The 23,764-nt window shown below is 43.8% G+C and overlaps 1 protein-coding gene across 2 annotated transcripts in view; it reads right to left on the bottom strand.

Annotated features, from left to right (window-relative positions):
- The window catches only part of PCDH19 (protocadherin 19), a 122,892-nt gene that overhangs the window by 42,028 nt on the left and 57,100 nt on the right, over positions 1-23,764 (bottom strand). Inside the window, exons 3-4 of one of the 2 annotated variants that reach the window (XM_081963868.1) lie at positions 15,133-15,191; positions 5,429-5,601 (exon numbers count right to left, since the gene is read on the bottom strand). In XM_081963868.1, coding sequence (XP_081819994.1) covers positions 5,429-5,601; positions 15,133-15,191 — 232 coding nt within the window. The remainder of the gene's footprint in view (positions 1-5,428; positions 5,602-15,132; positions 15,192-23,764) is intronic. The other variant, XM_081963869.1, reaches the window with a different exon arrangement.

The raw sequence follows: 23,764 nt of genomic DNA, 5'->3' as shown, positions 1-23,764 counted from the left end.
TGGTTCTCGTACAGGTATCATCTCTGTTCAATTTTAGGTAAGGAGATGTATGCAAAGCTCCGAGATGTTTACAATACCAACCTACCTTCTCCTAACTGGGACATCTTTTTATTTATTTATTTATTTATACATTTTCTCTTTGCATACATAAGTGCTTTGTGAACAGTGTGTTGTCTGGGTTGATTTGCTTACATAATACTACTATATAAGAGCCACGGTGGCGCAGTGGTTAAAGAGCAGTACTGCAGGCTACTTCTGCTGATCACCGGCTGCCAGCAGTTTGGCAGATCGAATCTCACCAGGCTCAAGGTTGACTCAGCCTTCCATCCTTTTGAGGTGGGTAAAATGAGGACCCAGATTGTTGGGGACAAGAGGCTGACTCTGTAAACTGCTTAGAGAGGGCTGTAAAGCACTGTGAAGCAGTATATAAGTCTAAGTGCTATTGCTATTTTCCCAGTGCCTAGATTCTACCTCTGTTTTCTAATCATTTGTAAAACAAGTCCCATGTTTGAAAATAATCTGTGTCTTCTTTTTCTTTTATCTTCAGTGTCAAGTCTCTAACTGGGACATCTTCATATGACAGCAAAAGATTATTCAATCCCTTTCTTTAAATGAACCTGGAACTGTCTTATTTTCCCATTTGGTGGTCTCCCAAAGTGAAAATGCCCTTTTCCGAGTGGCTTCAAGGGCAAAACCACCAACTCATGGTTGGAAACCATCCCAGAATTCAACAGAGGCACCGAGATAAACACCCTTGACCTAAAAATCAATCCTTTGAACTTTGCAGTGAATCTTGAGTCTCTGATAGAACCTGCATAGGCTCTAAGAAGTCAAGCTGCACTGATTTTATTGAATGAGAGCTCTTTATGCAACTCTTTGCAGAAAAATGAGAGAGAGCTAATGGTCTCCTCACAGGTATTTAGAGAGAGAAAGAGAGAGAAGAAAAGTCCTCTCGCACACTTGTTAAGGCTGTTCTTCACAAGGATGAATGATTATACACACAAAGACCTGGAGGCTTGTTAAAAAATCTTGCTTGGAGGGCACTTGAAGGAAAAATGTAGAAGCCGATCTTAGACATCTCTCTGACACAAACATTGTTTCTCTCCTTTTGATAGAGGAGCACAAGAGTTTTGTTAAGGCTGAAAATATTATTATGAAAGTGAAAAGAATTTGCAATCTGGGGTTGGAGGGAAACCCTCTTTCCTTTCGGCAAATTTGCTTTTCAGACTTTTAGGAAACACCTCACATGTAGAAGTTATGGGTGGATTTTTTTCTCTCTAGCTTCCTCTATACATTCACATTTGTTAAATTCCTGGATGGATGGATGGATGGATGGATGGATGGATGGATGGATGGATGGATGGATGGATAGAAAGGTAGCTAGATAGCTAGATAGCTAGATAGCTAGATAGCTAGATGGATTGATGGATAGATGGATAGATGGATGGATGGATGGATGGATGGATGGATAGATGGATAGATGGATAGATGGATAGATGGATAGATGGATAGATGGATAGATGGATAGATGGATAGATGGATAGATGGATAGATGGATAGATGGATAGATGGATAGATGGATAGATGGATAGATGGATAGATGGATAGATGGATAGATGGATAGATAGGCAGACGGATAGACAGATGATTGATGGATGGAGAGAGAGAGAGAGAGAGAGAGAGAGATTGAGAGATTTCAGATTTGCTTACAAGTTGACACTGATATCATTTGTTTTCCTTTAGAAAAAGAAAACTTAAAATGACATCCCTGTCCAAGAAAAACCCTAAAAACTGCAGCATTTCCTCATTTCTCTTTCAGAACTGTGCTTGTATCCACCTTGAGCATCTCGGCCAACATATTGACTCTAACGTTATACAGTCTTAGGCAGCATGCAGAAACAAAGCTCTTTAAACAGACATTTCGCAAAAAACAAAAAATTTTAACAGCCCCAAGATGTCTTATTTGGCAGACCCTTACTGCTGTTCTTACTAACACTTCCAATTACAGTTTATTTTGTTTTGATTGCTTTAAATATTGCTAATTTTGTCCATTGCTTCCTCTGGGAAATGGGCAGTAAACTTTTATAGTCAACAAATAAATGTTTACGTAGGAGAATGTGCCATAAAAGAAAGCAAGGAACAGTTGAAATATTTCATCCATCTTTGCTTTTTTCTCCCATTCCCCGATCCGTTTTCTCTGAACAGAAACCTTCGTATTCTTTCGCCTGCTGCGGTTTCTTTCCTTTTGAGATTCTGACAATTTTCCCTGCACACACCAAGGTCTCTCTTCCTTCTCATTAGCCCCATTTTGACTCTAGCTGTGGTAACTCAATTAGTAGATTGTCTCAGCCAATTCACAACTCTACCTGTGTAATAGACCAGCCTGGAAAGCTTAAGGCAGGAGTTAAACCTCCTAAATAGAGAGATAAACCTCATAAATAAAGAGATCACTTCCCCCATTTTTTCCAACCGTCAGATAGAATCTAGCTGAAGGGAAGGTGTAGCCAGCAACACACAAACAAATACTGCAAGTTGTATTTACTGGCCCCCATGTCCTGCCCTATGCATGTGTGACACATGTATTCCAATGTATATGTACCGTATTTTTCAGAGTATAAGATGCTCCAGAGTATAAGACGCACCTTAGTTTTTGGGGAGGAAAATGGGGGGGGGGGGAATTCTGTCTACCAGGTATTCCTCTGGCTAGCATCCTTAGCCTGGTCAGCTTCAACACATATGTTCGCTGGTTGTGAGCGAGCGTGCACCCGCAAAAAACTGCCTCGTAGCTTCTAAAGCACAGCTGATCATCGGAGGGAGGTCCAGTTAGTAAAGCAGGCGAAATGTAGAAGCGGTGAGACAAGGCAGCAGCTGTTCCGAGTTGCCACTTCGGGCTCCGTGCCTTACGTTTTCACCCTCCAAATGCTCCGTTTGAGACCCATTCAAGGCTGCGATGATTGCCAAAGCATATCGCCGCACGAAAACATGGTTTGCAGAGGCCAAAACCAGGATGTGCAGAGGCCTAAAACGCAATGCGCAGAGGCCAAAAACGCAATGCGCAGGGGCAGTGATCGACGGCGATGTGCTCTGGCATCTCAGCAGCCTTGAACGGGTCTCAAACGGAGCATTTGGAGGTTGAAAAGGCGAGGCGCAGAGCCCAAAAACACACGCCATTGTCTGTGGCAATCTCTGCCACCAGGAAGAGGACTGAAGGGAGGCTGAAGGGTGTGGGCCGGCGGATGGGCGGGGCTACATTCGGAGTATAAGACACACCCAAATTTTCAGCCTCTTTTGGGGGGGTGAGTGCATCTTAAATACAGTATGCCTGAAAAACCTGGGTATGTTTATCTCTAAATGTATATTTACATGCACTTTGCCGCCTTTGCAGAACTGTGTGCTCTGGGATCTAAAGTTGTAACAGCCAAGGGGGGGTGGGGGACTGAAGTTTTCAAATGACCTTGAATGGCAAAGGGGGAATAGCAGTACAAAAGGTGAAAATTAGCCCTCTAAGACTTCATTTCCAAGAACAGAAAAAATAAATAAATTGCAGCCGGTTAGAGCAACATCGTGGATCAAGCATCGCACCCAGGGCTTTCAAGAGATTGTGTCTGAGTCAGAAGCCACAAAGCCCCCCAATTTTAAATGAATGCTAGCAATATGAACCTGGTGCTGCTCATCCAAAAGGTTTGAGGGACTTAATTCTGAGCTCAGCCACTTGGGAAAAAATTAGGCATTCTAACACCATGATGGGAAATCTATGGCATGCATGCCCAAAGTGGCACATGAAGTTATGTCGCCCGGCATGCACGGCCTTGTCTGTTTGTCTTCTGGGATTCTGGCATGCATGTGCACGCGGCAATTAGCTGTCCTTTGCGCACACAGCAGTGCCGAAAACTGGTGTGTACATTTGCGCTGGCCAGCTGATCATTGGGCTTGCATATGCGCTACAACCCGGAAGTTCGGCTTTTCCGAGCACAGCCCTGAGAGCACGCATGTGTGTACGATGTTTCCACGCAAAGGTTTGCCATCACTGTTCTAAGAGAATGGAGAAGATAGAGCATGGAGAAATATCATCCAAGAACGTAGGAGCTCTTCCCAGAATATGATCCTAGCATCACAGTTACACCTGCAATATTTTCTGCACTGCCAAGAAACACAGGCAGGAGGCATCTAATCTTCTCCCTGTAGTAATCAATGTTTTTACAATCTTGGAGTCACTATGCAAACCACTGTCACATTTGTTATGAGGTACCGATTTCCTTCTTTTCTTTTTCTTTTCTTTTTACATGGTGAATAAAACACCCAATCAAAAGAAAGGCGATTTCAATACCTCCCATAAATTCCTCTGGGGAAAAGGTTGACTTTAGAAGCTTTCAGTTTTCTGAGGCATAAACGATAGCCCACAGTTTTATGTTTTCGCCACATTGATCTTGAAAGACAGGTCAGAAAAAACATTAGACTGGAATTTGAAGCTCAACACAGCTTAAAGAGCCATTCCTTTCCTGAACCTGTTTAGCTTTACAGTTTTGGCCAACTCATTGTCTCCATTTCTAGGACAGCTTCCAAATCTGCTTAGGCCACCATCTGCCCTCTCCTGACATTCTTGTTTACTATAGTGATCCGAAATGGATTGTTCTCACCTACACTTCCCTTCCCTTCCTCATGGATGTTGCTGTTTCGTTAACGTTCATTGCTGGTTCTTCCTTCCTGAGCAGTTGAGATGTTCCTCAACGTTCTAAGAAAGGAGCATCGGATGGAAGACGACGTAGGAACTTGTTCTGACCTAGGCTTCCCAAGAGCTTGAAGCAAACTCTTGGTCCCGACAAAAAACCCTTTTATTAATGGACTGTGAATTCTGCTCATTCACATCCAGCAAAGTCTTTTAAGGGAGGATTTACGGATACAGGCCTTATCTGGCTGAGAGAGCTGCCAAGCCAATATCTGCAAAACTTGGCAAGGAGTCTCCGAGAGTCATGAGCCAATTAGGCAAACTAATTGTCTCCTGCAAACTCCACTCCCCTTTCGCTCCTCTTTTATTTCCTCTGGGAGGAGCCATTCATTGTCCACCTGTGACCGTACTCCCAAGTCGAGCCCTGTTCTTTAGCTGTTCCCTTCCTCTGGCAACTCTGCGCATGCGCACACTGGGAACAGGCTCCAGCTATTCATCTGCCTCACTGATGTCTGACTTCGAAGGCAGCTGATAACTGGCAGACGGCTCTGGCCCCCTCTCTGCCTCCGACACAGAGCCCTCATCAGAGGCTTCCCCAGACTCCAGGACTGGCCCATGTTCCTCCTCTACCTCCTCACTGTCCGAATCTGCTGCCAGCTCTGCTAGCGGACCTCAACATAATTCACCAACCAGACCATGTTCCTTTGGACTAGCAGGTTCTACCCTACCATGCCCAGCATTTGCAAAATGGATGCAACCTACCTTGTTCGGGCACCTGAGACCCCATGGAGGTGACACTGGTATTCAAAACATCATTAACAGCTGTGTCACAGTAGAGGCCCCGCTGAGCATCATGTTCGCTATCCGTCTGGTCACTCTCTTCGTGCCCGCTGTCCTTCAAGCTGTTCCCCTCCAAATCTTTGAATGTCGAGCTGCTGGGTGGAAAAAGGTGAGTTATTTTTTGCTCTGCAGAGCCGAATCGGAGAAACGCAATCACACCTTTCCTCCCCAGTTTCTACCTGGAGGGGATTCAAAGCCTGGGGCAGGTTTTGCAACACTTCGAGCTTCCCCCTGGGAGAAACAGGCTGTCGCAAGAGACTGTTTCCAGTTCAGCCACACTCTGCTCACTGATCTTCCCCTGCAGTGTACAGGGTGGCAGCTGGAACTGGAGACAAACCCAGAAGGTTTTTAAGAAAAGATAATAAACCAGATCAACCTGAGAGTATACTTGCTTGTAGAACAGAGTGAGGACAATGAGATTGTTTAGAATAGAATAGAATAGAATAGAATAGAATAGAATAGAATAGAATAGAATAAGCTGTATATAAGTCTAAGCGCTACTGCTATCGCTATCAAGCCTTGAGTTCAATTCGAACCAAATTTCCGTTTTTGTCTTGTGCGAACCCAGCCATCAACACCACAACTGCACCCCATCAGACAGCAAAAAAAAATGAATTCTAAGGTGCTTATCACAGTTCTCTGACTTAGATCAAAGTCAAATCTCTTACTGGTCATGTGACCGAGAGGAAACGGCTTGCTAACCTTACAGTTCCAATTAGCTGCCATCAGAGTTGCTAATTAGCGAACTCTTCTTCCAATAAGGCGGCAGCTAATCAGCCAGAAATTATGTGCTTGCATGCACCTGGGGAAGAGTCTGATTGGCCATGGTGGCAGCTGAACCTTGGAAAGGAGTCAGACATTAAAGGCAAGATTTCAGATAGACAACCCGATGCAAAGCCCAAGTTAGATCTCCACCTAAGCCATCAGGATGGGGTGTCCTGCTGGAGCCAAAATTGAGAGAAGGGAAGGAAGGGGGAGGGGAGGGGAGGGGAGAGGAGAGGAGAAAAGAAGAGAAGAGAAGAGAAGAGAAGAGAAGAAAAAAGAGAAAAGAAGAGAAAAGAAAAAAGAGAAGAAGAGGAGAGTAGAAAAGGAGAAGAGAAGAGAAGAAAAAAGAAAAGAAAAGAAAAAAGAAAAGAAGAAGAGAAAAAAGAGAAGAGAAGAGAAGAAGAGGAGAGGAGAGGAGAAAAGAAACGAAAAGAAAAGAAGAAAAGAAGGGAAGAAAAGAAAAAAGAAAAGAAAAGAAGAAAAGTAAAGAAAAAAGAGAAGAAAAGAAAAGAAGAGGAGGGGAGGGGAGGGGAGAGAAGAGGAGGGGAGGGGAGGGGAGAAGAGAGGAGAAGAGAGGAGAGAAGAGAAGATAGAGAGGAAGTGAAGGGAAATGAAGAGAAGGGAAGGGAAGCTTCTGAAGACACACCACATGCACCAAGCCTGAACATCTTCAAACGTGACCTTTTAAAGTAAAGACATCTTTGCCAAATCCCTTTAAGTCTAAGATTTATCCAGCATGCATACGCTATGGAAAGCTGGTAAGAAATCAATTCAGAAAAGACTAAACAGATTAAGGAGTAAAAAGTTTTAAGATGCCATACCGTAACGCTAAGGCAGCAATCACTCCTCTCCAGAAAGAGTGGGGTGGGTGTGTATTTTTGCTGGATTAAAAACACACCAGAGGATTAATAGCTGACATTTCAGACTACATCGTTTGGGTGACACTCATTAGAATAATACTTCGGCAATCTCCCTTTGCTGACATTCTTATCCTTTCTCTTTCTCTTGGTTTTATCCCTTAATATCTAAGGAAAGGTACTTAGAGACTGAAAGGAACTTGTCGTTCCACAGGCCCACTGATCCACCCTGCACAGAGTAGGCATCGGTTCTCCAGAGCATCAAGTGAGGTCCACTCCGGTTCTGTGGCAGCTCAAACACTAGAAATGCTGGGTTTTAGAACAGGGGTCTCAAACTCAAGGCCTAGAGGCCGGATCTGGCCCACAGAGTACTTAGATCAGGCCCATAGGGCCACCCTGGAAACAGCAAAGGACTGGCCTACAGTGCTTCTGCTAGCAAAACAGAGCTCGGGAGGGCTGCGTGATCTGTTTGCGCTGGCAGAGGGTTGCAGGAGGCTGTGGTAGCCGAGAAACTGAGCTTGGAAGCCTGTTTTCACTAGCAGAGCACTTGGGCCACCATAGGCACCCCCGACACAAGTGGTATAAAGCTGGCCATGCCCACCCTGGCCACACCTACCCCCCTCCCGAGGTCAAACACAAGCCTGATGTAGCCCTCAATGAAATCGAGTTTGACATCCCTGATCTGGAAGACTCTGTCATTTTGTTAACTGAGTCCTTCAGCACCTTAAATTTGATGCTCTCTTCCAACTGTATCAACTAACATCCTTTAGCAGCATGTCAAGGATCAACAACAACCTCTATTGATGTCGCTCTTGCATGAAAAAAATAAACCCTGCATGTCACTACTTAATTATTCCACGGAAGAGATCTAGATGCGCTTATATCTGCCCCCTCTATATCAGCCTAAAGAGGAGGTGTGCCGACCTAGCAGTTAAAATGCTGGTCTTGCTGATCGGAAGGTTGGCAGTCCGAGACCCAAATACCGTGTGATGGGGTGAGCTTCCATCCTTGCCCCAGCTCCTGTCAACACAGCAGTTTGAAAGCATGCAAATGCGAGTAGATGAATAGGTACCACTTTGGTGGGAAGGTAACAGCATTCCTTGCACTTCGGCATATAGTCCTGCTAGCCACCTAACCATGGAGGTTTCTTTGGACAATACTGACTCCCTTGGCCAAGAAATTGAGATAAGCACCAATCCCTAGAGTCGGACAGAACTGGGCAAGAGAAACCCTTTCTTATACCAGCCTACCTTCAAACTGTCTTTGGAGATGGGAAGAAGTACAAAAAGATTGTGAAGAAGCTTATGAAAGTCTCTTTAGAAAATGGGGAAATCACCTGAGGATCCCAGCTTTCTCCCCAGGGTCATTTCAGAGAAAAGGTAGTAGGTGTATAGTCTAGAGCCCAGGACTGGACAACCCCACAAAATATATTTTGGTGTGATCCTCAGGAAAAAGAGTTGTAATGGGTTTCTACTGTAATCATCAGTAACTGCTCGTGGCATTCTCAGATGTTAGCAGGGGTGTGATTCAGCCAGTTCTTGCCAGTTCAGGCAAACTGAATGTTGAATCTGTCATCTGCACCTCGATAAGTGTCTGGTTTGGTTCTGCAACCCAACAAGACAGATACAGACTTCAGAGGATAATTAGAACTGCAGAAAAAACAATGACTGCCTATCTGCCTTCCATTGAGGACCTGTATACTGCACGAGTCAAAAAGAGGGCCGTGAAAATACTTACAGACCCCTCCCATCCTGGACATAAATTGTTTCAACTCCTACACTGAAAATGACACTATAGGACACTGCACACCAAGACAAGAAGACACAAGAACGTTTTTCCCCCGAACTCCTGATAAACAAATAATTCCCTCAACGCTGTCAAACTATTCATTAAGGCTACATTACTAATACTATTAGTCTTCTCATTGTTCCTTTCACCCATATCCTCCCATTTATGACTGTATGACTCTAACTTTGTTGTTTGTATCCTTACGATGTATATTGTTTCCTAGTATGATTTGATTGCTTATTTGTACACTATGACTATCATTAAGTGTTGTACCTTATGATTCATGATGAATATATTTATTTATTTTCTTTATGTACACTGAGAGCATATGCACCAAAGATAAATTCCTTGTGTGTCTAATCACAATTGGCCAATAAAGAATTCTACTCTACTCTACTCTACTCTACTCTACTCTACTCTACTCTACTCTACTCTACATTAGTTGAATCCCACCATTGGATGTTAGTAACTCTTCTCTGCAAACCCCATGCAGGCTTTGTGATCTTCTCTTGGGCCAGGGCACAGGTGTGGCAATAGGCATTTCTGAATTATCAGTATCATTGGAAAGTCTGAGTTAAGAAGCATTCGGTTTTGAAATAACTGTTCCGAAGGAAACATGTAAGCTATACCCAATGAAGCAATATATCAACATTCAGATGAGTTTGTTGGACAATGCTAGAACAAGATGTACAACTGTTTGCTTCCTGGCTTTAGCCTAACTTCCAGCTCCCTGATGTCTTTTCCATTTCTGGATGCTTTGTTCTGTTGAACTTTTGATTTTTCTTTCCTTGTTCTTAAACTGAACTACCCTCGGAGAGTTGAGTTCCAACAGGGAACGTACCTTACTTCAACTTTTGCAGATCCGGGCGATACATTTTTTTCAGTCTATGACTGTAATCCAGTCTTGTTTGTTCAGTTCACGTGTGTCTTCTAGAAGCAGAATCCTCCCACAAGGAGAGAAATCAATTCTTTGCACTCCGAGCTCATTTTTCTCAAAGTATACTCAGATTTTTCTCCGCTTAGAGAGTTCCCCGCCACCCTCAGATCTGAGCCGACATCGTTTTCACTGTCCATTTCCCATCATGATGGCTCCGGTGGAGAAAACCATGAATATAGTTTTCCTCCTGGAAGAAATCTTTATTGGAATGCAAGAAAAAAGACAACACAGGAGGCAATTTTCCCCTACTAGCAATTACCACCGTGGTTAAAGATGATGAACTATCCTATTTACAAACACTTCCTTCGGAATGGATGCTACTTCTCATCTCCTACTTGCAACCGTCATACTCTAAACACGCATGGGATTTTTTTAGCCAGGAGGATAATCAGATCTTCTGAAAGAGCAGAATGAATCCCACCAACCCATTAACAATAATTCCTCCCAAATGACCAACGCAACCTAATAGGAGTGCTGGGGAAGAGAAGGAAAAGTAGTTACTGCAATGCTAATTAAGACTGCCGCATTTGAACTAATTCATCAGTTCGAACAAATTGATGACAAAAACCAATTCTGATAGATTTCAAATTTTCCGCCAATTAATCAAGTTAACAGTTTCATTCTTTTTCTGAACGGGCAGTGCCTTTAAAATAAATCAGAGTCAGAGCCAGGCACCAAACACACACTCACTGTTCTGACCGAGGCTTCCCGAGAGCCTGAAGCAAACTCCCTGTCCCGACAAAAAACCCTTTTATTAATTGACTGTGAATTCTGCTCATTCACATCCAGCAAAGTCTTTCAAGGGAGGATTTACAGTCACAGACCTTATCTGGCTTGGAGAGCTGCCAGGCAGATATTTGCAGAACTTGGCAAGGAGCCTCGGAGAGACATGAACCAATTAAGTGAAGTAATTGTCTCCTGCAAACTCCACTCCCCTTTTGCTCCTCTTTTATTTCCTCTGGGAGGTGTGATTCATTGTCCACCTGTGGCCTTACTCCCAAGTCGACCCCTGTTCTTTAGCTGTTCCCTTCGTCTGGCAACTCTGCACATGCGCACACTGGGAACAGGCTCCAGCTGTTCTTGTGCCTCACTGATGTCTGACTCTGAAGGCAGCTGATAACTGGCATACGGCTCTGGCCCCCTTTCTGCCTCCGACATAGAGCCCTCATCAGAGCCTTCCCCAGACTCCAGGACTGGCCCATGTTCCTCCCCAACCCTCCTCACTGTCCGAATCTGCTGCCAGCTCTGCTGTCTGCTGGCAGGCCACAACCCTCACAATCCAACACATACACATCCATGCATCGCCCCACTGGCTCTGTCAATCATGTTTGCTCTTAATCTCCTATTTTAAAGCTAAAACAAAACATTTTTCCTTGTATCGAATATGAAAGGCTTGGGAAAAAGGCTTGGAAACTATCAGGAGAAATGTTAGCAATCCACTGTCAACCGGTAGAAGAGAAGTTCATGAATACCTTATCTCAGAAACGGCAACTCACCCCAGATTGCCAAAATATTCTGGGAAATAAAGAGTCAAAATACTTAATGAGACTCCACCTTAAAGAACTTGTTCATAAATGGGGTCTGGGGATCCTTGACGCAGTTTTCAAGATTCTATACCGTAGCTCCAATTCTTGCATTAAAATAATCGTTCAGAGGATCTTAACCAACAGAAGAGAATATTTGTAGCTCAGACTTGAACTGGCCTTGGCGCTCTCTGAGCTTGGTTGTTATCTTGCCAATGTTTTATTATCCAACTGGGTAACATCAGAGCTAGCGTGAAATGTCTGCAAGAAAATAACCAAGTTTAGAGGGCACCAAGAACCGCACAAATCTTACCACCGTTGCTTCCACCAAATGTTCCTTGCCGTCAGACCTTGAAGCCAACTTGACCTGTGTCGTTTAGTTCTTGAATGCAATCCTTCTGGTAGACAAGAAAGCTTAGCCTCTAAATACAGGCAGTCCTCAATTTATGACTGTAATTGAGCCCACAATTTCAGTTGTAAGTCATGACAGTCATAAAATGGGTTGCCGCATGCCTCACTTTACCTGCCTGCAGGGGGACGGGTAGATATTAAAAACTTGAATTTGGGTCAAAAGTCCCATTTTCAGGCTTCGTCATAAATGGTGGCTAAGCGACCGGCCATAAATAAAAAAAACTACCTGTAATTACTAAGATGGGGCACAGAAGAGAGAGTGCCATTTGTCAGAATAGAAGATGTGGAAAGGAATAAATAATGTGGAAGATCCGAGGAGCTATGCTTGGAAATGACAATCAACGTTCCTAGTTTTACAAAAACACAACAATTGATTATTACAGTCTTAGACCAGCAACCAGAACAAATAAAATCACTCAGTATATATATACATATATACATTTAAAACCTCTAGTGTAAAATAATAAATAAGTAAAATCTATAATAAAAGTGTCAATTATACATGGTCTGATTGTAAGATAGCTACCATCCCTAAACTGTGTGGCCTGTTGTAGGTTCGACACTGAAAGGGAAACGACTAAGGTTTGCCACAATTGTTATACAACATCGCTATTGTGGAGAAGACATGTGTTTGCGACGTATCCCCAGTACTGCTGCTGCGCAGAATCTGGCCACTTGCACTGTAATTATGGACTGTTCCTCCTTAAGCAGCCACTGGAGATAGGTAGTGTCAGGACGGTCTGGATACCAAGCAGTTATCGGCATAAGATGGTTTTTCCTAATCTCCGTATAAAAGGAACATCTAAGGAATATGTGACCCACAGTCTCCACCTCCCCTGAGCCACAGGGACAGAGTCTTTCCGTGAATGGTATCCTTTTATGCTTGCCAGACAGGACGGCCGAAGGAAGCACATGGCACCGTGCGAGTGAAAATGTTTTCTGGTGGTTTGTTGACTCCAACTAAGATAGCTTGCAGGAGCAACAACACATCTACTGGCATCTGGAACGTTCCTCGTTCCTAGTTATTTGTATCTCTACTTCCCTTCATCTGCACCCAGGTTTCTACTTCCTAAAAATAAAGATACGCTAAACCCCAGCAACAAGTATAAGAACAAGATGCACTAAAACATTGGCGGATTGCTGAAATTCTGACAAATCTCATACACTTCAGCTACCCCTCCCTCCCTCAGAATCTACGGGAGTTATAATCTAACACATTTTTGCCAGATGGGACAAGAATATAAACAGTGCGTAATTCAACCATGCAAATTTAAAATCGCGGCAAACCCATGCTTATTCCCTTTTCGTGTACGGGCATATGGGTTAGAGCCGCCCCCTACTGTGTGAATTAAATGGAAGATTTCCTGTGACAACCGAGATTAAATTGAGAAAGATTCCAAAGTATGTTGTAACCAAAAACAGCGAGGAGTCTTCTGCTGTTTCCAAGATAAAAACTCGGAAGATTTACGTTGACACTTGGACCTTGGCCATTCCTTCTCACTCGCTCCCTCAAAACCACCGACCTCAGTGGGCAACTGCAAGCACATTTAAAGGAGAGCCCGGAAAACGTACAACCCAGGTTGGCAAACTGAATTTAAGTAAAAGAAAGATGGGATAAAATAAAGAAATGATGAAAGCGACCTGGGAAGTGCCTCGGGGTTTCAGAAAGAAATCCATTTGCTACCTCCAGCCTGGAATTGAAAGCAAGCAGCAGGGTGACACCTCAAAGCGTCTTCAAAAAAATGTATCAGTTGATGGAATGATTATGATTCAGCCCAGAAAGCCAGATTAGAATTAAAGTAAAATGTGACGCGTTTAAAGAAATCCAAGCTTAGAAGGCATTAAAAAGTCAAGGAGGAAGGAAACTTCAAGCAGAGAGCAAGCTTCTTACACTCTTCATGCTCTTTGCACACATGGACCATTCATTCGCTTGGTTGCGCAAAAGAATCTTTGCTCATCCCACCAAACGGATAGAAGACGATGAGATCTCTTTCAGATATAACAACTTAGTATTGGTCTGGTGAAGCAAACCCACACACACCCAAAACCCTTTTACACCACCACCAATTTTAGACTAGGACGTTCAGAGTTCCGTGGTCATCCTGATTGCTGGACTCTAAGCCACATTGTTGGGACCTTTGGGACAACCATGACCTGGATGACTGAGAATCTCTACAGACTTTTAGCTATACAATTTGGGATGGACACCCTTTGAATAGTGTGGGAGTAGGGATGGATTTCCAGAGGAAAAATTGGACACTACAGGAACCAGGACACAGATAGACCTCCAATTGGCCTCAGCAACCCCCTAAAAGGATGCAAAGGACCAGCTGCCTGCAATGAGTATCAATCCTTCCATTTCCCACCATACAGTTGGAGCTGAAGAAGCTTCTTGGATGAGAAGTGAAACGTCTTCAAAAGAAAAGGACACAAGAAAATCCAGTTGCCTCCTGGAAAAGCACCTTTTGGGTCTAAGCCACATTCTTCACAGCCACGGTGCTGAGGCACATAAGAACACAAGTTCCTTTAGGGTCAAAAGATTTCCAGCCCTTTTAAGTCATGGTGAGGTTGGTGGCTGAAGAAGCAGATACCAAGCCAATAAATCCAATTTTTCCAGAACTTTATTTAAGGATCTTGGAAGTGGAGGTATTGGATGGATACAAGGAGGAAAGAATCAGATTGAACTCTCGTTCCAATGCTAGAGATAATGACTAGTGAGATGTTAGTAATTATTATTATCAACACATCCCCAAGGAACCCCATTCATTTTCTCGTTTACGCTTGAAAGAAACTGAGCAATAAACACATTCTTTGAAAGAAGAGGAAATAGTTGAGTTCAAGAAGAATAGTAGATGGAGACATGTCATAGTACAAATGTCATTTTTCCTTGGCATTCAAACAGTTCTTTTTTAAAAAAAAATAGGTGTGGGATCAATCCATTAGGAATGCCTTGTTTCCCATCTCTCGTCCTCCAAAGCAGAGAGAATTCTCCAGTTCCAACACTTTCATTTGATGGTTTTGTGCAGAGAAATAAACTTTACAATAATGTTTATGTTTGTACACCGCTCCTATGTACGAGGGAAGCATCGCTCAAGAGTGAGTTTGGGATTGGGTTGGGTTGGGTTGGGTTGAGTTTGCCTTTAAAAGCCAAAAGCAGGGAGGATTTTACTAAGATGTCAATTTTTTTTACTTTTTTTACTTTGAGGAAGCTGTCTCCTCTGCCACCATCACCACCCCATCCTCAAACCAAGTGAGCAGATTTTGCCTAGAAAATAAGAAGCCGATAGGAATGAATTAAACAATTGGACTTTGATGCCCCAAAAATGCACCCAATGCCCCACCTACCTTTTTATTAAATGAGCTCGGCTGTTCACATAGTTGGAATCAAACGAGTAGTTTTCGGTCTGAAAGGAACGGAAGAAAACAGAGATGGTTACACACGTCGTTTGTTGGGAATTTGGAATTGCTAAACCGGTTAGGACAAAAAAAATCATCAAGGGAAGTTAATCAGAGCTTAACCATGGGTCACCACCAATGTGGTTGTTTCAGGGCATCACAACCCAATGAAAGCCATGGGGAACACCAAAATCATTTGCTGCCTGTAACAGCAGAGGGTTCAGATTGTGTCATTGGTAATGAGATTAAGGTAATCCCTAAGGATTACTTCAGAGAAAGTCTTCTCCCATTCGTTTCTATCCATCCAATTCAGACAGGTAGACCGGGCATGCTGTGGGATCCCATCAGCCAAGAATTGAAGGCAAATATACATGTGCCAGGATAATGTTGCAGGATCTAATCTGGGTCGGTCACCAGGATAGCACTAGCAATAGCAGTTAGATTTATATACCGCTTTGCACCCCTCTCTAAGCCATTTACAGAGTCAGCATTTTGCCCCCAACAATATGGATCTTCACTTTAACCACCTCGGAAGGATGGAAGGCTGAGTCAACTTTGAGCCTGGGGAGATTCGAACTGCCAAATTGCAAGCAGTCAGCAGTCAGCAGAAGTAGCCTGCAGTACTGCACTCTAACAGGAAGGAAGGAAGGAGGGAGGGAGGGAGGGAGGGAGGGAGGGAGGGAGGAAGGAAGGAAGGAAGGAAGGAAGGAAGGAAGGAAGGAAGGAAGGAAGGAAGGAAGGAAGGAAGAGCAATAGCACTTAGACTTATATACCACTTCACAGTGCTTTGTAGCCCTCTCTAAGTGGTTTATAGAGTCTATTGCCCCCAACAATCTGCGTCCTCATTTTACACACCTCGGAAGGATGGAAGGCTGAATCAACCTTGAGCTGGTGAGATCTGAATTGCCAAATTGCAGGCAGCAGGCAGGCAGCAGAAGTAGCCTGCAGTACTGCACTCTAACCCTTGCGCCACCACGGCTCCTGGTGTGGGATCAAAGATTTAGTCTTCAAAGGGATCAGAGGTTTGGTAGTTTTCAAAGGTTTCGGACTCGTGCTGGAGTCCATCATGAGTCCGAAAGCTCAGAAAACTAAACTTCTGGTCACGGGGATTGACCCAGATTGGATGCTGCAGCCAAGAAATGTTGGCTGGCGGGAACCAGGAGATGTGCCTTCTCTGCAGTAGTCTCTTCTTTCAGAAATATCCTCTCTTTGGATGTCAGAATGATTCCAAACTTCTTGGCCTTTCATAAACACATGAAGACTAGATTGTGCGCCCGGGCCTGGATCCTTGAGTCCGGCTGTATTGAATTCCAAAGCAGCTGTTTTTCGAAGTGCCAAATATATTTTACTTTGCAACATTTGAATCATTTTTATAGTTTTACGATGTACGCTGCCCAGAGGCACTTGACAAAATGGCGGCTACAGAAATCAATATGCAAAGCTGTGGCGCAGTTAACAGCATTCCACCACCCGTTTCCCTCTTCAACGGGCAACAAGTTGTAACCACATCATACAATCTGCTCTTTGTTTTTTCCCCCTGGCTGATTGTTTTTAAGAGCTATAATACAGAGAACAGCGTCTACGCTTGCTTTTTTTTTTTCCCTCTCTTCTCCCCTTCCTTATTTTTTCTCATAAGTAAGTCTGTAAGCCGGACCTCTGGCAAAATACATACATCGGTGAGACTTTTTGGTTCAAGGCAGACATAAAACAGTTCCAAATGAATCATTACAAGTCAGCCACACTGTTTCGCCCTCCCCAGGCTCCAAGAAAGCCATGCACACATGCGCGGAGCAGCAGGAGAGACACATACGCAGGGGGCACGGCATAGGAGGAGCATTAAATTATGGGGTGGGCACGCGTGCTTTTGGCATCCAAGGCGAAAAAGGTTTGCCATCACTGATGTAGGTAGTGAATTCTACCAGCTGGGTGATTTCCTTGCTTGTCTACAACTTGCATTTCGGCCCTGCTCTCCTTTGAGGACAGCTTCACAAGAATTGGCTACACCAGCAGGCCAAATTCACATTGCAAGCTTTAGGACCGCGTGTCTTTCAGTTTGGCTGGGTATTGCGGAGTTGAGTCCTCCCAAATCTGGAGGTCATTAAGAGTTGAGAAGCAGCAATAGCGCTTAGACTTACATGCTGCCCCCTAGTGCTTTACGGTACTTTCTGGGTCAGCATATTGCCCCCAACAATTTGGGTCCTCATTTTACCAACTTTGGAAGGACGGAACAACGTTGAGCCCCATCAGAATCGAACTTCACACTGTGGGTAGAATTAGCCTACGATGCTGCATTCTAGCCACTGCATCACAGAAATGATGTGTCAGACCACAAAGAAGCAAGCTGTGTGAGGAACAAAGAATAGGAAGCACACATTAAGTTCCTGTGTTGATTTATTACTCATGCCTCTGCACAAGAATTTAGTCAACTAACACCGAGAACTACATTGGCACTAGATAAAAATCAATGGAATTCAAGAGGGGTTGGACTTTGGCCATTAGTGGGAGCATAATGATTCTAGGCTAATTCCTTCCTTGATTTCACCCACCCCTAGGCTCTGTCTCTTCTTCTCCTACATGTTGTTTATTGGTGTGTTCTTCTTGCAGTTCTAGAAGATGGAGGGGGGAAAAGAGGGAGAGCATGAACTAGGAGGTCCTCCAAGTTCCCCATGCTTGCATTGGGTGGGATTCATTACAACCCTGAACAAGGGAAGGCATATGTGGCAGCTATCTCCAAAGCAGAAATGAGGGGACCATTAATCGAAGTTAAATGGAGCATCCAAACTCCTACACCATTTTGGGGGAAATGTGCCAAAGTTTACGGTTTGCATTTCTCAGGCTAATCTGTCTCACTGATGGTTGTATTTAGCACCTGCAATTAAAGTGGGAGATAAATCATGGGAAATAAATACATTACACAAAGAAAGCAACCACTCTTCTCCCGCTCCTGGCATTCATGCTGGGATGAAGAAAAACGACAATTCTTATGGGAAATTTTGCCCATTTGAAACAAGGACAGGCATTTGTTCCTTTGGTCAATGCCCATATTTTTCTAGAAAGTGATGCATTTGTTGTAAAATATATAATTTGATATGGATTTTAGGTGATGATTGTGGAAGGGATGCACGAAAGTTCCTTGTAACCAATTGACACACTTTTTATAATTTGTAATGGAATATGTTTTTATGGTGTTTGTTGTGTCTTGTTTGTTTGTGTTTATTCAAAAATAAAAATAAAAAATTTTAAAAAGAGAACAATGGAAGGCCCACCTAACTCAGAAAGCATTGCTAAGCATTTGATGGGTGCAAGTGGTTATGAATACATTGAGGATCCATATAAAGTTAAGTTAAGAAAAGTTAAGGACATATCTCAAAAGAAAGGAAATACTTGATCACAACAGATTGTGCATTGTACCTGCCAAAGCTAATTTTCATAAACAGAAGTCGGTTCAGAACAGCTTCTATAACTTACACCTACTGAAATACATTATACTTCACCAAAGTGGAGGAGGTCATTTTAATGGAAAGCTTCCCACCCTCCCACCCAATGAAAATCTGATGGAAGGTTTCCTGTTCTTATTTGCTTCCACCTTAATGGACCTACGTGCACATGTTCTCATTGTTTCTTATCAATGATCACATCTCCAGTTACATCCTACCTTGCTTTGGAAACAGCAGTCAAAATTACAAACACAAATGGCGCCCTTTTACATTTACATAAAGACTACAGGGATGAAGTGTGAATTCAATTCTGGGATCTACAAATTCCTTCTTTCTACACATGTAATGCAGTTACTAGGCTATGGTTTTCCCATTTGCAATGTATGGCTGTGAAAGTTGGACCATAAGAAAGGCTGAGTGCCAAAGAATTGAGGCCTTTGAACTCTGGTGCTGGAGAAGACTCCTGCGAGTCCCATGGACTGCAAGGAGATCAAACCGATCAGTCCTAGAGGAGATCAACCCTGACTGCTCTTCAGAAGGCCAGATCCTGAAGAGGAAACTCAAAGACTTTGGCCACCTAATGAGAAGAAAGGACTCCCTGGAGAAGAGCCTAAGGATGGGAAAGATTGAGGGCAAAAGAAGAAAGGGACGACAGAGAATGAGGTGGCTGGATGGAGTCACCAAAGCAGTAGGTGTGAGCTTAAAAGGACTCCAGAGGACAGGAAGGCCTGGAGGAACGTTATCTATGGGGTTGCGATGGGTTGGACACAACTTCACAACTAACAACAACAACAATACATTGCCACAAACAGTCTAAATTCAATCTCTCTTGAATTCCCTTGACTCTTATCTGGAACCAATTTAACACTGAACTTTAGTTGGCCAGATTCTTGTGTACAGGCCTGAGCAATAAATCTTATGAACTGCAACTTAATGTACAGCCCTGATTCTTCATTGGGTGGTTTGTTTATACACTCTTTACAAAATTCCATTGTTCGTGTAGGAAAGGCAACTTTAGAGTTACAGTGTATTAGGCTCTGAAAGTGGCTCCCAAGAGGACACACAGCAAGGCATTCTGTATTGCTTGGCTAGATCAAAATCAAGTTCGACATGAAGAAATATCCAGCAAGGAACAGTATGTGTTGACTAAGAAGATGTGACAGCTGTTTCGCCTTGGAAGCTATATTGGCAATAAGACCTTTTCTCTCGCTCCTTCACCTCAAAACACCCCAGCCCTATTAAATCCCACAGATCAGGTCCTGGAAGAAAAAGATCCCAACTCCTTTTATCTTGAAACATAATAAACAAAAATCAAGATGCAGTCTTTATACCAGCTACATCTCGCCTGCTGATCGAGCCCCTATGACGTCTCAGAATGTTCCCAAACATTCAACTTTCTTGGGGGAGAAGCATCAACTGTACGAAAAAGGCAGAAACAGATCAGTTTATAAAAGGGTAAGATATGCCCAAGCTGGAGTGGACAGGAACAAAGAAGAAGGAGATAAGGGAGCAGAGGAAGAAGAAAAAAAAGGAATCAAAGCAGACGAGCAAGGAGAAGCTAAGAGATAAAGAGATCTGGAGAGGAATCCATATAAACAATACAGACTAAAGATCCTCAAGAGGAAATGGCCAAAACCTGCAAAATGGAACAGAAAAATGGGCTGAGACTAGAAAAGCAGGAGGAAGCAGAGAGAAATGGTATCGGACAGGGGTGTCAAACTCGATGTCATTGAGGGCTGCATTAGTTGTGTTTGACCTTGTGTCAAGGGTGCCTCTGGGGGCCCAAGCATTCTGCCAGAGAAAACAGGCTCCTAAGCTCAGTTTTCGGCTGCTACAGCCTCCTGCAACCCTCCGGCAGGAAAAACAGAGCTCAGGAGGGCCGTGTGTGGCCCTCCTGAGGTCTGTTTTCACTGGCAGAACCACCATGGGCCAGTCTTTCGCTGTTTCCAGGGCAGTCCCCCATGCCAGATCTAAATATCCCATGGGCCGGATCCAACCCCTGAGTTTGACACCCCTGGTATAGGGTTTCCTGCTTCAGTGGATGGTCAGACTAGAAGACCTCCAAGGTCCCTTCCAACTCTGTTACGCTGTTGATCTGCCCAGAAATAATCTGTAGTTCTAAAAAAAAACACCCCATCTATCTCTCATTCATTCTGGGCACAGAGTAGGGCACTGCTCACCTATTTCCCAGCCTACGTGTGATATCTCAAGGACAAGGTCTTGAGAGAAGAGGAAGGTAGCTTTTAACAAGGACTACTAGCAAAATTCAAAGCAGAACCACCACCAGTTCATGCCCCAATCGAGTTGTGTATTATTACTCATGTTGCATTCTATTTGAACAGGCAAGAATGAACCACAGAGTTGTGTTACTTGAAGCCCAAATGTCTACATCTCCTAGAGGCATCGATGCACCGGACAACTTTTCAGTCCCTTCCTAGGACAATTCCAAATCCCTACACATGCTCACTCCATAGGTGAAGACATCCATGCCACTCCAATGAGACAATTAATGAAAAAGGGCTGCAGCTCCTCCCAAAATAATCACAAGCAGGGCATACAAGATTGTGAAGGTCCAGGCTATGCTTTGGTTCCAAGCTAGTAATGTTTAAAACAGTCCTGGCCAACCATTAACACTTTTGGGAAAAAATGCAAGCACAGTACAATTAATTACAATTTTCAGGGGGGGGAAATACAAGCACAGTACAATGAAGAAAAACATGCATCTCCCATGGAGAAGCACATTATCTGAAGGAGAACCAGTTTGATCTCAAAGCAGTCTGGTCTAGTGGTTAAGACACCAGGCTAGAAAGCAGAAGAAGAGTTCAGGTCCCACCTTAGTCAAGAAACCCCAGATGAGTGAGCTTGGGCCAGTCCCTCTCTCTTTCTCTCCCTCGGCCCCACACACCTTCTGGGGTTGTTGTTGTTGTTGTTGTGGGGAAAATAGGAGGAGGGAGGGATGCTGGATGCGTTCACCGCCTTGAGTTATTTGCAAAAATAATCAAGAGAGGATACAACCAACCCAGGGGGAATTGGCCTCGCCAACCTGGCTCGGTTATTGTTCTGGCATTGTAATCCCTGCTGAATAGTCAAGCTGGAGACTTCATGCCGAAAACCCACAACCTCTGACATGCCCTCCTCCTTGTTCTTGCTGGATGGCTTGGCAATCAAAGCACTCAAGAGTCTCAGCAGGAAAATGCTCTTCCTTTCTTTCTTTTCTAAAATCCTGCAGCCTCCAGTTTATGAAACTGGATTTTTGGCAGCCTAGCCCATTTTTCTAAGATGCTGTCATGGCTACAGCTGTGCTAACCCAAGAATGAGAGAGAGAGAAAAAAAAACAAGGAGATCAGATGCTGGGCCCCAAGTCTGTTGAAAGAATGCAAAGCGACAAAAAAACGAGGGTTGTAGGAGAGACCCAGCCCTCCTCTCGTTTTTCCCTTTGCAAGCATTCAGTGTTGGAATCACTTTGCTATTAAGTATGGAAACGATGCCGGTACAAGACCCGCAAAAGAAACGAAGGGTTAAGTATATTGACTCACGGAATTGACTGCCACAATGTAAGGTTAGCCAACTAGAGGGCTCCGGCGAACGCCTTCTCGGAATTGACAGAAGTCAAGGCCCATGTTTGTTCACGCACCGTGTGGCTGGTGAACGGATTAGTGCCAACTCACGCAGGAACCACACTGACTGATGTTTGGCAAGCAAAAGGAAGGTCCTTGCGTGCCTCCAATTTACATGCGCCATGTCACATTCGCTAGCAAGAACTCAGCAGCGGTTGCCAGAGCTCAGCCCAGTGTGACATCAGTCGCAAGTTTAAATTCAACCGCACATTCCCAGAAAGAGAGATGTCACAACTGGGATTGTTTTTTGTTCCAATCAAAGATGGGTCTGTTTAACACAGGTGATTGTCTTCCTTCAGATGGAAGGTGCTCTTCTCTTGCATGCTTATCTCTCAGCCCTAAATGTACAAAATAAGACTCTTAGAAAGTATCTTAAGGGAGTCTATCACAACTGAAAGTCTATCACAATTTTCTTTTCTCCTTTATCTTATACCTAGCACAAACCTTTTCTTGTGCTATTTTCTCAAGACTCAAGGAACTTAATTATTTTTTATATATATAATGACTTGTCTTTCTCTTGTTTTTTTCAGTCAGACTGGCATTCCATCACAACATGGAATTCCATTCTAGTTTAATTCCAGTGCAGCTTTCTCTCACTACTCTCATTATTTAAGGCAGGGGCTTAACCCTACGGCGGAGGATTGGCACTGGTCCATGGCGCACAAGGAACAGGGATGAACAAGCAAGTGAAGCCCCATCCGTGCACGCATGGGATGAAGGCAGTACACAAAACCACACACACACACACAGACAGACACACACACACTCCACAAAAAAGCTCTTTCCATGGAACTGGTCCCTGACACCCAAAAGATTGGGGGCCACTGTTTTCTGAGCTTGGAGGCTACACCATGGCTGGTTGTACTTGGTGTTGAAGCTATACAACTGGTGGCTGTGTTGCCATAATTGACATATCTCTGTCCTGCGTTTTGACCTAACTGCTACACATAAGGCTCCTTCACATGTAGACAGATTCTAGGCTGGTCAGGAATTTCCTCCTATTTGAAGGTGCATGGTTGGTGTAGACCAGATCTTCCCAACCTTGGCAACTTTAAGACTTCCACTTCCAGGATTTCCCCAACAGTCCACAAGTCCACAAGTCCACAAGTCCACAAGTCTCAAAGTTGCCAAGGTTGGACACCCCTGGTGTAAACAAAGGACTTTCTTCTCGTTCTTATCAAACACGCAACCATGAAAGCCCCTTATACATCGATCCTTTGAGAGCTGTATGCAACATTTCATTTTAAGGCATGCCGATTAGTGTACATTCAAAGTGACAATAAAGTTATTCTAAGTTCTTTTCATGTATCAGACGTGAAAGTGCACCTTTAGATAAGAGTTAAAAAAAGGGAACTGTTTCACAAGGGAAAATCTACCAATGATGATTAACTGTGCAGCCGCCATGTGTTTGTGGACAAAACATAGTCACCTCCACATCCTACTTCAGAGGTATCTGGTAGGAAATATTATCCCCCTAATTTTGGCTGATCCTATTGATTCCTTCAAACTGGAACCCCTGTTATTTTC

The sequence above is a fragment of the Natrix helvetica genome (genome assembly GCF_964273705.1).
Source record: "Natrix helvetica genome assembly, chromosome: 11".
NCBI lineage: Eukaryota > Metazoa > Chordata > Lepidosauria > Squamata > Natricidae > Natrix > Natrix helvetica.
Note: the sequence above shows the minus strand (reverse complement) of the source record. Positions and strands in the feature narration are given on the sequence as shown.